General features: G+C 45.7%; 1 protein-coding gene across 1 annotated transcript in view; it reads right to left on the reverse strand.

The window, feature by feature from the left end:
- The window catches only part of WDFY4 (WDFY family member 4), a 234004-nt gene that overhangs the window by 136343 nt on the left and 80558 nt on the right, over positions 1–17103 (reverse strand). Inside the window, exons 20-28 of the mRNA XM_065407457.1 lie at positions 16428–16579; positions 13141–13252; positions 12162–12352; positions 9934–10086; positions 7662–7735; positions 6204–6365; positions 4562–4653; positions 3123–3222; positions 860–1065 (exon numbers count right to left, since the gene is read on the reverse strand). Of these exons, the coding sequence (XP_065263529.1) occupies positions 860–1065; positions 3123–3222; positions 4562–4653; positions 6204–6365; positions 7662–7735; positions 9934–10086; positions 12162–12352; positions 13141–13252; positions 16428–16579 (1242 nt within the window). The remainder of the gene's footprint in view (positions 1–859; positions 1066–3122; positions 3223–4561; positions 4654–6203; positions 6366–7661; positions 7736–9933; positions 10087–12161; positions 12353–13140; positions 13253–16427; positions 16580–17103) is intronic.

Genomic DNA, 17103 nt, shown 5'->3' on the forward strand with positions numbered 1-17103 from the left:
GTTATTACTTGGAACCACTTAAATCCTACTTTTTGCATTTAATAAAATTACTTTTTATTTATTAATTAACCCAGAGTAAGTATTAATACCTGGGGGGGGGGGGGGCAAACAGCTGTGCATATCTCTCTATCAGTGTTATAGAGGGTGAACAATTTATGAGTTTACCCTGTATAAGCTTTATTCAGGGTAAAACGGATTTATTTGGGGTTTGGACCCCATTGGAAACTGGGCATCTGGGTGTTGGAGACAGGAACACTTCTTAAGCTGTTTTCAATTTAGCCTGCAGCTTTTGAGGGACGTGGTTCAGACCTGGGGCTGTGTTTGTAGCAGGCAAGCATGTCTGGCACAACCAGGCAGGGTTCTGAAGTCCCAAGCTGCCAGGGAAAACGGGCTTAGGGGTAGTCTCAGCACATCAACTGGCAGTACTAAGGGGGTTTCTGTGATCCAACCCATCACACACTCCCCATCCAGACTGGGGGAGTGAGCAGAACAGAGCTGGAGCAAATCCCAGAGGGACTAGAAGGTGGTGACTGACCTACTCACAGACGTACAGACCAGTTAGTCTGACCTCCTGCACAGACCAGACCACACAATCTCCTCACCCAGTGATTTCTGGTCTGGAATCCCCAGCCTGCAGTATGATGGAGAAGGCATCTCCCAGCCCAGCAGTAGGAGATCATCCTGCTGCTTGGCCCATACTAAGCTCACATTGAAGTCAATGGGAGATTTGCTATTTTATGCAACTGGAGCTGGACTGGGAGCCCTAGCTGATTGCTTCTGCACCAGGGTCAACATAGTTTTCATGAAACTTTCCCTGGAAGAGGCTATTCTGGGAGCGAGTCTCATATCTGGGACATACCCATTAGAATATCCAGCCCCTTGGAGCTGTTTGACACCCAGCGCCCGGCCACCACCCCCTCCTTGAACTTCCTCAGCAGTGTGGGATTGTGGAGGAAGTGCAGCAGCAGTTTGACCCCCATCACGACGGTGCTTGGGTGCAGATGGCTTTGCGTGAACAAGAGGAACCAGTCAGGCCCCAGCGCCAGGAACGTCTCCTCTTGAGCCCTGGGAGAAACACAGCATGAGAAGTATACACGTTAAAGACACAGGGGAAGATTTGACCTAGGAGCCTACATCACAATGGAGTTTATTCTCCTATATCATTTAGGCCCTTACTCTGAAGAGTATTTAGGTGCCTAACTCCCATACCTTTGAGGATCTTTGCAATGACTTAGGCCCCTAAATCACTTAGGCTCTGGATATCGTGCTCACAATCCGGTGCTGAGGAGATTCATTAGCTTGTTTGTCCACATAGTTTGAGCCATCTAATCCCTATCAAGCCCAATTTAATTTATTCCCAGACAAACTACATCAAGATGGAGTCACAGTTAAGGTCAACATCTCAGTAATTCAGGATAAAACACATGACAGGGATGTTGTAATTTCCCAACTCAACTGTTATAAACCCAGGAAATTCAGAATTAAGGTTTAAACTTGAAAGAAATCCCAACATGCTAACGTATACAAATGTGTACTTAAGGCACCCAAGCAACCTTAACTCTGCCCTGTAGTGATGCAATAACTGTGTGATTAGGATTAAGATATTGTAGTATTTGTAATCCCAATTAGATTAAACCGCTTTTTAAAGACACATCAGATTTCTTTTCCCCTCACAGAATAGATAAGGAAACCGTGATCTCTCTGATCCCACTGTTTGGCAACTGTGGAGAAAATGTTGTCTATTTAATGGATATCACTCTAAACCTCAGATACCTCACTGGAAAAACAAACAAACTTTGAACCCAAACCTGACACATTCCGCCTCTCTCTCATTGACTAACGACACTCATAAATGCTATCCGGGTGTTGAGCGCTGGTCAAACACAGAGAGAGAGGGAACCTCGAAGGAGCCACGGTCCCTCCTCCGCCCACTCCATCCTCAAATGCAGGAGTCTCAAACTCAAATTACCATGAGGGCCACATGAGGACTAGTACATTGGCCCGAGGGCCGCATCACTGAAACCTTTTCATACAATGATACAAAAGTATAGTCAAAAATGAAAAAAATGAACAACTACAGCTAAGTGAGACCTGTGGGGTCCTGCTGAACATATCACGGCTCACCTGCCCCGTCAGCTACTCTAGAGGCACCAAGAGGGATTTGATCTGAAAGGGAAAATGGAGAGCCTAGGCAAGACACTTGGCTCTCACCTCCTGAGTCTAGGATTTAAAGCTAAACTGATGTTACATGATATGAGTTTGCTGGTCTCAGCTTAGGCTCTGGTTGTCAAGTCTTGTGACTCCTGTCTGTTGATTTAAAGGTAGTCTAGGGCTCTGGGGCCAGAGGTATGGCAACATGTGCAGGATGTAGTCCTTGAGACTCCCCCAGCTCTGAGCACCTGGGCTGGGGTTAAAGGCAAAGAGGACACGAGCTTCCACAAGGTGATGTTCTGTTGTAACCGTTCCTGTGGGGGAAGAGCCTCCTAGTTCATGTACACAAAAGAATGAAAATGCTGAAGGGACAGGCAGCAGCCAGCTGCAATTTGTAGGCAGGGAGCATGTGCACCGTGTGAGCACGTCTTGTAACAGGAGGCAGGAGGTGCTGTCCTGAGAGCATGGAGGATAGAGGCACATTGATCTGATTCAAGTAAACAAAACCATCCAACCCCCACCCTGAAGAGAACTTCCCAGCCAAATCACTCATCCCACAGTGCTGCAAACCTTCCACCTTCGGCAGACAGCAGCCAAAGCAGAATGCCAAACCACCTCACTCAAATGACAAAACACGCCCCCTCCCTGCCCCTATTCCAACCCCTTTCCCAAATTCCCACCCTGGCCCCGCCTCCTCCCCTGAGCGCGCCACATTCCTGCTCCTCTCCCTCCCTCCTGGAGCGTGCAAACAGCTGTTTGGCAGCGGCTGGGCAGGAAGCACTGGGAGGTAGGTGGAGGAGCAGGGACGCAGCGCACTCGGGGGGGGGGGAGGAGGAGGGGAGCTTGGCTGCTGGTGGGTGCAGAGCACCCACTAATTTTTCCCCATGGGTGCTCCAGCCCTGGAGCACCCACAGAGTCGGCGCCTATGCGACCCGCGTGTTTGAGACCCCTGCTCAAATGGTTCTACTTACTCAGAGGACAGATGAAGTTTGTCTGAACACATTACATCTAACAGCATCTTCAATAACTGGTTTCGGAGCCAGATTGTCTTCCCAGATGTTTGGCTTAAGGCTACAAAAATCAGAAGGAAATAAAAAGTAAAGAGGAGACAAAACACGTGTTTCCAGCACTTTGATGAACAGCCTTGTTTGTAGCCAATACAAATATAATTGGTTGTTAACTGGGTGGAGTGAAGTAGGTGCGAACATTTGGAAGTGGGGATCCTGTCACTGTAAGCACTAGTCATTTCTGAGTTCTGTTCCCAAAGCCCTATCATGAAGGATGTTTAAAACTAGACTGGACAAAATGCTGGATAATGAATAATCTGCAGGGAACAATTCTAGATTGGGTGGAAGAGAAGGCTGGAATGGATGACTACAGAGGTGTTTTTCCACCTCTAAACTCTGTGCATTGGCACTCAGGCTACCAGTGTCTCCATAAAGTATTCTGTTTAGGGTGACCAGATGGGATGAAGAAAATATCGAGACACATTGGGTGGGGAGGGAGGGGGAGGAGTCCCGCCGGCAGAGCAACAAAAAAAAAAAAAGGAGGGGGGGGGGGAGTCCCACCGGCGGAGCAAAAAAAACCCAGGAGTGCGAAATATTGGGACAAATTGTGTCCCGACCAGACATCGGTCGGGATGCGGGACAAACGCCTAAATATCAGGACAGTCCTGATTTTATCGGGATGTCTGGTCACCCTAATTCTGTTGCTTGGATGTGTTGTATCCAATAGGATCTCCACTGGGACCACTAATAGGACGAAAGTAACAGGAAGTCGAGGTGGCTGGCTCTCCCAGCAGTCAAATCAGACATTTAAAAGATGCATGGCTCCTTGCACTGGAGTATGCACTTGCCCTTGAGAATGCCCCCTCACCCACATGGGACTCCAGCACACTGCAAAAACTACAGTGGGCCAAGAGCAACAACCACATTCCCATGGAATCCTGGGAGGGAATTTTCACCCTTTCATTCCATTGTTTTTAACCCACAAGTATTGATCTCTGTGAAATTTCAACCAAATGGACATTTCTCTCCCTGGAGACTTGTGAAAACCAGCACTTGAGGGGCTTTTGGTGCAGTGACCAAGTTCTGCCAACCTAACTGCAGGAGAGATACCTGAGAGGGGAAAGCATAACTAAGCACGTCACCTGGCTTTAGAACAGACCTTCCCAGACATGACTGTTCTCTGTCCCTTTAGTACCCCCTGTGCTGTTCAGAGTAGGGCCCTGACCCAGCAAAGCAATTCATTTTGGACACATGAGTAGTTCTGCAGCATATCCCGAGGTCTGCCCTTCCTGCCCTCCTTCCCCCCGTCCCCACCCTGAGCACAGCCCTAATGCATTTAGGACCTGCCAGGGGGATGAGGGGCAGCATCCATCAGAATTCACTCACCAAAGGGATCTCCTTACCTTCTCCTGGCAGATCAGAGATCCCATCCAGGCATATCTGACTTTCATCCACAGAAGAGGGCTTTAAAGTGTAAACAAGGAACAATCCAATCCTTTCAGAGTAAGAGGAAACCATTTTTGGTTAGCAGCGTTGCCGACTATCACTATTATACTGTGAGTCTCTTGATAGTTGTTGCTTTTCTTAAAGCTTCAGCTCCTGGAGTCATGGGATTATGTGAGAATCTCGGCTTTCATTAATAGAGTATGTTTCTAGCCCTTGTGGAGAAAAGCTTGAAAATGTGACCCCCTAATGACTCAAAAATAGAAGGCAAATAAAAAGGATCCCCCCTTTTAAAATAAAATTCATGATTTTAAAGTCAGTTTTGTGATTTTGGGGGCCTGATTTATGATTTTTGAACCACTGGATTTGATAATATTGGGTTAGCAATGCTGCTTGTGCCAGGTGTCCGTGACCCCTTGGGAGCTCCCCTCATAGTGTTTCTGAGCGACACCTCACTGGCTTCCAGGCATGCAACACCCAGCATGGAATCTCTAGCAGCCTGACAGGAAGCAGCTGTGGCAACCCCTTTTCACTTATGAAATGCTTGAATTCCATTTTCCAGTTCTCATCATAAATGGATGAATGTTACACATGCACAAAGCAAGTGAGTGCAGTGCCATCGTCTGATTCTGAGTGGTGTTCCCTATAGACTAAAATACCACACTACAAGAACACTCCAGACACTACAACGTACTATAGCATTCCCCCAGGTTCGGGACAGTACAGGTCCCCTGTTTTTTAACAATTCTCAGGGCCTGCTGCACTAGCCACTTTCCTGGAGGCTGTGAGACAGGGGCTGTCCTTATTTGCTCGCACTGCACAGTACCATGCAGATTGCCAGATCCAAACAATTAACAATAAATAAAACTTAGTAAGTTGCAGTCCCCCTCATATTTAATAAAGAAAGAGGCTGCCCATGGAGACTGCAGGTCCCAGCATGCAATGCTGCATCTGGACCAGAGCGATTTCATTAAAATCAAGATGGAGCTTTGAATGTTGGCCTGTGTCATCTCGGTGGCCCGCACCCCTGTGCGTGAGGGTTGTGGACAGCACCGGATGGGTCTCAGCTGGCCCACAGGACAGAGGCTGACCAGTCTGGGCATGGGCTATCAAATACTGCAGCATTGTGTTTCAAGCAGCTCTTCCCTCAGACAGCAATCAAGGGTTGGAATTCTCTTCTCCAGAAGGTCCTGGCAAAGGCAGTCTCCACAAGATTCAAGAATAAAATGGCCAGTTGGACACCATCCAAGCAATGGGATCAGACACCCATCAGCCTGGGACCAGCCTGCAGTAATCTTACCTACCTTGAGTAGGTCGTCCAACTGAGGTCAATGGGGCTACCTGTGCTATATTCACTGTAAGGGTCACAACTTAGCCGGGGGTGATTCTCACTCACTTGAACAGGGCTGAATTAAATGCTGAATTGGCTGTCAGGGGAGTTTTCCCCTACAATTGCTTGGCAGGGATCTACAGGGATTCTGTCTTTGTCCAGAGCACAAATCAGGGCTGGATGAGGCGGGTGTGATCACACAATAGGATTCCTATGCTTGTAGGGGGACTGCTCACTTATGAGCTGAGAAAATACTGCAAGGTCGGGGTTACCTAAGAATGTCTTTGATGTTGAAATAGCCCTGCAGCAGGTGGGAGAAGATGGTACAGATAGTGGTGACTCGTGAGCGGCTGATCTCGACGTCGTTGAGGAGGAAAACCAGTTTGGGCACCATTTGCATCTGGTAGGCGACTTTGGCATTCCGACATCCATCTCTGCGTCAAAGCAAGAGGAACGTTAAAAGCCTTTACTGGAAAAAGGCAATTCTGCCGAGTTTCTGCTAAAAGGGTTCTGCGCTCACTCTTTGTACCACGGACTTCTGACGTTGCCTTGGCAACCGATCAAAACTCTGTCAGACAAATTGAATATGTGTCGGAGATGGGGATCTGAAGCCTTCTCGGTGTGTTCCTCCCCCCCGTCTTTCCCCGGAAACGGCCGCCTTTCAGTGAGTTCAAACAAAACAAAGTTATTGACTTGGAAAGCCATGAATTGGTGGAAATAAATGCTGTTCTTGTAAAACTCAGCAAGAGACATCAGACGGGATCGTGCATGGCTTTTCAGTGCCAACAGAATGGAATCTACAGGCCACATTGAGGCAGCCGGTCTGTCTCACCTTGTGTCTCCAAATATATTTAACTCTATCGTAGAGCTGGTTGGGAAATTATTCTTTCCTCTGCGCAAATTTGGGACGGGGAGGTTGTTAAAAATCTCAACATTATTTGGTCTAAATTTCAGTTTTAAACCTGAAATCTTTCATCAAAAAAGATTTTTGTGGGGTGAGGGGGAGAACTTTCACCCTTGATTAAATGAAAATGTTTTGACTAAAAGGTTTTTATGGCAAAGATGTTTTCAACCAGCTTCATTATTTTTAAAAAATCAAATGAATAAATAGACATCTGGCTTTCTATTAGGAGTTGTCTGTAGTGTGCCCAGCATACTTTGGGCACTGAATAAATAACCAATGAAAAATAATAAGCCATCTTCTCCCTCTAAAAGTTGAAGATATGAAGAATTCTGACATTAAATTGATCTCCCTTTGAGGGCATTGTCATCCCAAGATTTGCACTGCAGAATAGCGACTGCTTCAACCAGTCCTTACAGATGTCATTCTCCAGAGCAGTTGTGTGCATAGAGCTAAACTGCAATACCAAACTCAGTCATCTGGACTTGTTTCTATTCAACACATGAAAAACTTCCCATCTAGTCTAACCAGGCAAGATGACCTTTCTTTCTCAAAGTGCTATGGGTATCAAGTACTCTGCTGGTGTAACCTCACTAAAGTCAATGCAATGTCTTCAGCCAGGAATTTGGTCCTATGATTCTACGACATGGCCAACAGAACCAGTAAATGAAAGCTTGGATTTTCACAGGGCTCTAGAAAAGCTAGTTGCCTGCCATCTTCCATGGATTTTCAATGGGATCTGGGCACATAACTCTTTTAGAGACATTCAAAAATCCCAGCCTAAGCTTATTAGTTTATCCCGTCTCTGCCATAGATGCCCACTATGTACCTTGAGGGCTGCAGGATCTCCACAAGATGTGAAAACAGGGCAAGGTCGAGATTTTCTGGTGTATTTGACCAAAGCTGAAAGACAAATGAAACCAGAGATTTCACAGCTTCTTGAGTTCAGCTCTTATTTCATCTCATGTCAGTAGAGAAAAAGGTTTTTAAAAAATCAAATGTGTTTCTGCAGCACATGCCTTCATCCCGAGATCTTAAAGCGCTTTACAAACATTAGTGAGGCCTCATAACATCCACATGAGGTAACAGAGCGTGTCTATTACTGATGGGGAAACTGAGGCATGGTGCTATTTGCCTACAGTGAGTCAGTGGCAGAGGAGGAGAACAGAACCCAGGAGTCCTGGTTCCCACTTTTTCTGCTCTAACATCCCCACTAAATCCATTTGGTTTAAAAACAAATCAGAAAACATGCAACACACACAATCTAGTATGAGCCAATAATGCCTGGAGGAAGTGTGGCCCAGTGTAAAGCACACTGGCCTGGACTGAGTAGATTTGGGTTCTGACTCTGTCACTGATCTGCCATATAAATGTGGGTGAGTATCGGTGCCTCAGTTTTCCCATCTGTAAAATGGGGACAACAATACTTCCCTTTGTAAAGTGTTGTGGATGAAATGTGCTGTATAAAATATAAGTATTATTGTACCATGTAAAAGCACATGGATTAAGCTATGTTGGAAAAAAAACAAATATACCATAGAGTACATTTTTAAGTGAACTCACAATGACATTTTTCAATTTGCATCAAGTGTTTCTTGGATTTAGGGGAAAAGGAGTAAAATAAAGCACAAAAAATGAGTATTTCAGAAATATGGAAATGCAGAAATGATTGTGGAGAGAAAATATATCCAATTGCACAGTGCACAAAAGCAGGCAAGCTGCAGTTTGCACCCAGAGAATGAGCTTCCATAATTGCTCTGACTGACATGCCCCAGAGAGATCTGCCATGAATCTCTGAAACACATACTTGTGCAGCCCTGACTAGGGACTTTTGCAGAAACTGAGATAATGTAGCGTGAGCAGAGTAACATCAGAGTGCAGGTGCTTTAGAAGAGAGCTAGAGAACAACTCTGGAGGCCCTATAAAGCTCCTCCTACCACATAGCCTGGTACAAGAATTCTACAGATTCAGCTCAGAGGCATGTGGACAGCAGCAGGACTGCGGGAGCTGGCCTGGTTAATGCTCACAGATGCAGAAGTTTCCCACTTTGCAGGGGTTTTCTGTGGTCAGAGTTCTCGGTCAGAGTGCAGAACAAGGTGGGTTTATTCAATGAGACTTTTTGTGACAGGTCCAGTAGAGCTGAAACCCTTTGCAGGGGAGCCATCTTTTCCAAAGAACAACTCCACACTAAGTGGAGGCCTGAGTGTAGCCTGAGCCTGAATTGCAGGGCACACACGGTAACACACTCAGCCAATCTGGGCCTTTCACCTTTTTCTCCCAGGGGAAGTGCCTGAGGAGCCATCCCTGGAGACATTTAAATGAGGCTGGACAAAGCACTGGAAAACAGATTGCAGGCACCAGTCCGGTTTTGGTCCAGTAGGTGGAGAGGGGTGGGAATGGAGGGGACGAACTAATAGGTCTCTCCCATCACTAATTTCTATGAAACTGGATTCACCCCATGTGAGTGCATGATAGAAGAAATTCACCCCACTGTCGAGATCCCAAAGCAGGGCCCATCCAGCACATAAGCCCCACTTATGGACCCAATCCAGGGTGGTGCTGACAGCACCATCCAGCAGATGCTCATTTACTCACAGAATGCATCCCTAAGCCCTGACTTCAGTGGTGTATAGAGCTTTGTATGGGCCCTCTGCCTTGGGGGGAATTTCACCCTACAAGCAGGTTCCATGCTTCAGAGTAGGTGACAATCTCTCAGATTTGTTCAGCTACTGGAATGATCAGGGTACTTGGACAACTGACGATGGGGTGGCAGCACCAACAGGACAAGCAATTAATCTCCAGCCCATCTCAAATTACAAACATACTATTCTGGATCTGCTGGCTGGAGCGAGACATAAAAATAACTTACCCTCTTTGGGGGAATCTAGAGACAGACCCAAACTGCACCGGAATCCAGACTTCAAACACCCCATGTCTGGAAGGTACTTATATGCAGGGTTTTAATTCAGACCAACGCCAGATAAGTTGTAGCCTTCTCATCAGATACACCAGTTCAGAAGGTGCTGCCACAGAACTAAGTTTATACTCTAGGGCCTCCTTTAATATAGTTAAGGGAACTCATACAATATTAGTAGCTTTACCTCAAAGTTACTGAGAACATATTGGAATGCACCATAGTTCTTTATAGTCGAGGATTCCAAGCCCAGCTCTGCCGTGCCTGCTATGGAGAGCACCAGCTGTAAAATCCTGTTGTTTAGCAGTTTTGTCTTCCTCTTTAGTAGGTACGCCAGGAGCTGAAAAGAGTTATTGTGCATTCATTGAGCCCAAAAGCTGTAGAGAGCACAATAGAAAATACAATCTGCCTCACTGACCTTATAACATATTATCCAGTGTTATTACGACACGCACAGCACACTCCAGACACAGTATTCATACATGTATGTGTCAAGTATCAAAGGGGTAGCCGTGTTAGTCTGGATCTGTAAAAGCAGCAAAGAGTCCTGTGGCACTTTATAGACTAACAGACGTATAGGAGCATGAGCTTTCGTGGGTGAAAACATGCATCCGAAGAAGTGAGTATTCACCCACGAAAGCTCATGCTCCTATACGTCTGTTAGTCTATAAAGTGCCACAGGACTCTTTGCTGCTTATACATGTATGTGTATTATTCATACATGCAGCATACACTGTGCATAAGACTGAAGCTTCAAGCAGTGAGTGAAGTTTTTAATAGACATTGAAAATGTGGGGGGTTGTAATTGGCAAGCTGGCTTTCAGGAGGAATTTGACAGCAGAGCAGGAGGTTTTTTGGATAAGAAGCAGCAGGAAGGAGTGAAACACATGTAAACTCATGCTGCAGGAAAGTTACCAAGAACAACATGTGAATACACATGGAGAACTCACTGCACTTACTCATGTTATTAGTTGTTTGTGAGAAGAGCAGATCAAAAAATTCAAATTTCAACTTTTTTTTAAATGAGAAACAGGGACATGTTTCGGTGAAAATTTTCTTGTTTTGCAACCGGGTCTAGTCGTGAGTGTTTGAGTGATCACTGCTGTATCTGGAAAGTGTTCAAGAAGCTCCCGAGTTTCACAAAAGTTAGAAGGAAGGATTATCCACCCAGAAATATGCACCAGAAAGTGTGTACGTGGGTAATTCACCATTGATTAGTCTCCCGTTTAGAAAGCTTCAGCAATCCAATGAGAGAGCAAAAAGAATTCCATGTGACACAGGTAACCAATCACGTAGACTGAACAACATATAGCAAAAAGTCAAGACTCCAAAGTCTGACATTTATTTTCACAAACTGGCGAACACTTACAAATAATGAAGACAATCACAGGAATCGGGATCAGATGGGGAAAATGGGCTAAATCCATCAGCTCATTCATTCACAATGAATAATTCAGCCAGCTCTAACATTCATTCAAACACTGCAGTGTGTGTTTCCAGATCCAGGGGGCCTCTCTGTTGCTCTTTTAAAGATACCTTCTATGCGCAGTAGGACTAATTTTTTAGTGAGATCTCTCTTTAGCCTGGGTGACACCAATCATTTCACTTACCCAATGACACACTCCACTGAAACTGCAGACTTGCACCTGATTTCCACCCCAAACTACTATAGAATATAGATCTTCTTCTTCTTCTTCTTCTTCCACAAGCTGGGCCCCAAGTTCATTCAAAACTCTGGGAGCCAACCCTACTTTCAAGGTTGCACAGTACCAAAAGCTGAGTTTGGGGCAGATCGAATGATACATTCTGAGATGCAGACTACATTTTTGCCTCAGCCCAGTTCCTAGCAGACAAAAGACCCTCCACCATTATCACTAACCGTCTCAATTACTGGCAGGCTCAGCAGAGAGAAGTCAAGGACTGCATAGGCCATGGGGAAGGAACAGAGCTCTTGCCCTAAAAGCAGTTTTCCGGATTAGGGTTGAAGTATGCTGGCAGACGGCAATATGTGGGGGGAGTTTGCACAGCTGCTGCCTCTGCATTACCTGCTCTGTGGCTAAGGACTTAATACAATGGCCAGTGTGACACCTTCCATTATCGTAACAAGTAAGTGAAGACGCTGTGAATCTTGTGAAGACTGAGAGTCTCATTGGCTGTGTCTGGGAGCGAGCCCTGCCTGGCTGCTTTCACCAGCAGCAACTGAGCTGTGACGGAGATGATGGGCACAGGATTTAGAGCTCAGTCTTGCAGGCCTTACTCTCAGGCTTTCCCTAGGACTAACTTTAAGGGCTGTAGGCCTTTAATGCCTCACTCACATTGGCTGCAATGGCCTTTGGGCCAGGCCCTCAGAGAGGTAGAGAACACATAATGCAAGTGAGGCGAACAGCACTTGGAACAAGAGGGGCTCGTTCTCACCTGGTATCCGCCAATGTGGCTCATCAGCTTCTCACTCATGGGGCTGCGGTTCAGGACAGAGTTCAGGACTTTGACTGCGGCGTACATCGCATGGTCATCCTGGGCCATGGCAATGAGGCCTAGCAGAATGGCTGGGCCCCCAATAAAGTTCAGGCTGTTAGCTGCTGGGCAAGACTGGAACACTCGTACCCCTGGGGAGAGACCAACAGTTACTGCTCCATGAACCGACATGGAACAAATCTAGAGCTGGACATTAATGGGCACATGACTGCAGTACAACAGCGACGCCCTGTTACCATGCTGCGTCTCTGGGCAGGGGAGAACTTTCATCCTGAGAGTGGACTGCAGTAAATCTCTGAATTCTGCTGCATCTGAAAGGGAGGGTGGTGCATTTGCTTTAACAACCCAACGGAGAGAGAGATGGGTCTGAGCAGCAATGCCTGAATCTGGATCAGAACTCCAGAGAAAGCCAATCTGCAATGTTAGTCCTGGCCATTATTGTCAGGGTAGGGGCCAGCCATGAAGCTGAGTTCTAGATCTGAATCTCTCCCAAGTTCAAGGTTATTCTGAGCCAGGGTTTTGGTTTGGACTCATCTCTAAGAAAACCTACAGCATAAGAGAGATGAAGAGAAATGAAACTGCAAGAGGAAAAGGTAGAAATGCCATTAACTAATTGAGTCTGGCAAAAGGGCTCACTATTCTACAGCATGTGACCGTGACATCATTCCCAATGACACCTATGAGACTTTGGAGCCACATCCATTACATATATCTGAACAAGATCACTACCAAATGCCTTGAAGCTTAAGGCATTAGAGGCAAGTTATCCCCTCAGATACATGTACATGCCGAGGTCCCATTGATTACAATGGGAGTCCTATGTACACATTCCAGGACAGAACATATAAACATCTGAAGATCCAGTCTGACTAGCCCCAGCTCTCATGCTCTACTTTTCCATTCCCCAATTTGTACTTACCAAATTGGCCCACAGCCACCGATCCAATAGTTCGTAAGGGACCAGAGAGGTGTCCAGCAATGTTTCTAGCCAGGAAAACTGGTGTTGAACTGTCACGAGAGATGATCCCCATCTAAAATAGACCAAAAAGACCTTGTAGGAAACATTGTTGGAGGTTAAATTGGGGGTGGGGGAGCAGAGGAGGAAGCAAGGAATCAGGGATTGTATTTGTTTGGGATTATTTTAGTATTTTTAGACTACGATAGAACATTTCATGTACAAAGATAAACTGTTGCTCAAAATCGATAACACAAGGGGATTCAAAGTCAGAACTGCTCGTCCAGCCCAAATATCTCCTCCAGCTCTGCCACACATGCCCCTTACTGTTCCTATCGTGGGTACTGCATTGGCAGGGACTCAGAACAGCAATGCGGATAGCCTATAGTACACGCTTCAAACCCCAGGGACAGCTAAGTGAAATGAGGCACCCACTGAGGGAGTGCACTCCCCCTTCCAGGGCCAGCCAGGCACTCACAATCAGACCCGCCTGGGTATGGTCAAGGAGGTCCCTGCCCCACTGAAACAGGAAAGGCAGCTGAGCAGCAAGGAGAGGACTAGAGGCCATCCAGCTCACAGGAACTAGTCAGACCAGGCTCAGAGACTTTGCTGGAGGATGTCGAGTTGAGGTGTTTGTAAACCTGACTGCTGAGGAGTAAGGGCCTCTCGACCTGTTTTACAAATGTTCCCTCTGTGAGACTTTATTAAAGGGGACATACTCATTTGGATTAGTGGGTTTGGTTTTGTTCCCCTGGCCTCCAGGGGCACACTGGCACAGCCCACCCCCTCACACAGCCTTAGGCATGAATAACCCGGCTTCTGTCATTATTTCAAGGCAGGATTTTACCACCTGTAAAGAGCACTGTCAGAGCTCTATCTGTATCTCCCGCTCCAGCTAAAACAAAAACATGGCGAAGATGGAGTTCAGGTCAAGAGTGCTCGCCGGTAACTTAAGAGTAAAAAACCTTTGGAAATTAGAGCTAAGGTACCCAAACATCCATATTGAGCCCAGTGTTGACCCTACTAAGATCCAAAGCTGCTCCCTCTGGATTTAAGAAGCCTGCTGGGAGCAAAATCTGGGAGTGGGAGGAGGAGCCTGGAGTAACAGAGAAGGGATGCGCAGAGCACTCAGGGAAGCTACCTAAGAACCACAGACCTATAGGATGTGGGAGGCTAAGGAGAGTCTGTGGGGTGAGGAGCCCTGTGCACATTGGGCTGAGGATGAGGGAAATCCTGAAGAACTTAGCATATCTGTAGAGCTACAGGAGTCCCCGGGGAGGTTAGTCCACTACTCCCACACTGCTGCCGTGGGCTGCAGCTTCCTCACAATTCACTGCACTCATAGTGGCTTACGGATGTGATGCAGCGCATCCTTCTCCACCATTTCCTGGAGTCTCCACCATTTCCCTTTCCCTTGCCTTTGGAACAAAGAGGTTCTCCTGGTGGAAGACACCACCACATCTAACCCTCTACGCATGCAATGGTTCTGCTCTGTACCCATTTCTGCAGGCTCTGGTGGTGGTAAAGGGTGTGTACACATGCAGAGTCTGCTGCCATCTGGCTCCCCCGTGTAGGATACTGCAGATAATACCCCACCTGATGCCTGTGGGTGAGGGGCTTGAAGACTGACACTGAAGAAATACCGTAGTATCTGCACTTCACTGCCTCTCATCGGACCCCCCGGGGGGCTAGACTGTGGCTGGATGTTGGGATGGTCAGGTGTCTCAGATGCAGAGGCATGAGCCAATCAAGTGTTTTTTCCTCCTGGCATCACTCCAGAGCAAAGTTAAGGTTGTTAGAGAGCTTTAACTGTGCATCCCTTACTTTGCCATGTCTGCATTTCTTTTAAGAGTAACTTGTATCCTGAACCATGTGAGTTTGTAACAGTTCACTTGGGGATAATTACAAAATACCTGTAAAGTTTTTAACCCCTAAGTTATCGATATACACTCAATTTCAACTCCAGTTTTAACAAAAACAAAATTTTGTCCAGGGATTTTCTTCTTGTTAAACAATTTCATTAATGAGCACTCAATGAGATACTAAAAGAGAATGCTACCATGTGACAGTTAATGGATCAAAGATTTGTAACAACAGACCTTAAATCATTTAAAAATTACAGTCATATGACGTAACCCCCAGGCCATAAACCAACCACTAATTGACTGAGATCAAGAAAAAAAGTCTCCTATGGGCAGGTTATTCCATAATTTTGTTTTATGAAATTTTTGCACCTTCCTCTGATGCATGTGGTGCTAACCGCTGTCCGATATAGGGTACTGGATTAGATGTACCATAGCCTTGATACACAATGGTGATTTTTGTGCTCCCAGTGTTTTTATGGTTTATTGGACAAATGAACAAAGGTGACAACCCCAGTTTGTTGGGTTTTATATAACATTTTTTAATATTGATCTGCTCTAGGAATTATTTGGGGGGAAGATCTCTGGCCTGTTATACACGAGGTCAGATTAGATGATCACAAGATGATCCTTTCTAGCCTTGGAATCTATTAATAGACCTGGATGAATTTTTTTCGGCAAACAGAAATTTTGCCAAAAATGCATTTTTCAGGGCTCCAGAACTACTTGGGGTCCAATTTAGTAAATCGTTTCAGCTGAAAAAAATCTGACTTTTCAAAAAAAAGGTCAAAATGGGTTTTTTTGCAGTTTTTAAACAAGCCATTTCAACCTTTTATTTTGTCATGCTATTTTTGACTCATAACAACATTTTACTTAGAAAATGTCCTTTTAAAATGTCAACCATGATTTGAAAATATTATTTCAAATAGACATTTGAAGCATTTCATTTGACCTGGCCAACTTTTTGTTTGTTTATTTTTCGTTTAAACAAGAACAACAGGAAACAATTCCGTTTCCATTTGAAATAAAAGAGGGTTTTTTTATTTTTCGGTTTGACCATCAAACCCAAAAATCAATTGTTCGCTCAGCTCTAGTTGTCAATTATATAGCAGCCTTTGGTGCACATAGTGTTTAAGAAGACAAGTTTCCTCCTGTAATGCAAATTGGTTTGAATCTCCTCCCACTTCCTTCAGTGCAAATCAGGAGTAACAACGCTGAAATGAATGGATTTATATTAATGTAAATTTGGTGTACATGGGAAGAGACTCAGATCCAGGAATTCAGGGAAAGCACCAGAGCAAGGAAGTTATAACAAAACCAGAGACTTTGCTCCAAGAAAATCTGAATGCAAAGGTGCCTGTCTGAAAGCAAAGGAAGAGACCCTGTGACCTCTTTGGCGATCAGCCGACCGTCCACTTCGTTGTAGCAGCTCTTTATGTCTTGGATGGTGGTGGTGGATGAGCAAATGGCGTTGATCCCAAATGAAATTCTCTCCTCTGCAATCAAGGCTGTGAGCTGAGGCTCTTTGGAGTCATCATTAGCTAAAACAAGAGAGACTTTTAAACCCATGAGCAATTTCATATTCTCGGCACATGAGACTAAAACAGGTAAGTGGATAAAATGTGAGGGAGAAGAGGGTGTTTAGAAAGGGCTCTGCTTTGATCTAACCAGAACCACAACTGGACCTACATCTTTGCAGCCCAAAGGCTGGAGCTTGCCAGCATGGGCACCAGTAGGAGCTGCACTCAGCTTTTCTCCACTGGAAACTGCTCTTTGTAGATCTTACCACCAGCATCTCCATGAACCCAAGAGTTGAGAGCACGACACACAGTGCAGGTTTCATTAAGGAGGTCTCTGTCGCTATATAATTATTCTCATAGGATAAATCCTTGCTTCTCCACATGGTCCAAGTAAAGAGGCTGGGCAGTGGAACCACTCCATGAAGGACTTTCCACACCCACCTGCTGAGAGCTGGGGAATAGTTTACCCCATAGCAATTATACCCTGTTCTCCAAGTAATTCCCAAGCCCTGTTCTGGGAAACTGAGTCAGGTCACTGGGTTCCC

Source organism: Emys orbicularis, chromosome 7 (genome assembly GCF_028017835.1).
Source record: "Emys orbicularis isolate rEmyOrb1 chromosome 7, rEmyOrb1.hap1, whole genome shotgun sequence".
NCBI classification, from domain to species: domain Eukaryota; kingdom Metazoa; phylum Chordata; order Testudines; family Emydidae; genus Emys; species Emys orbicularis.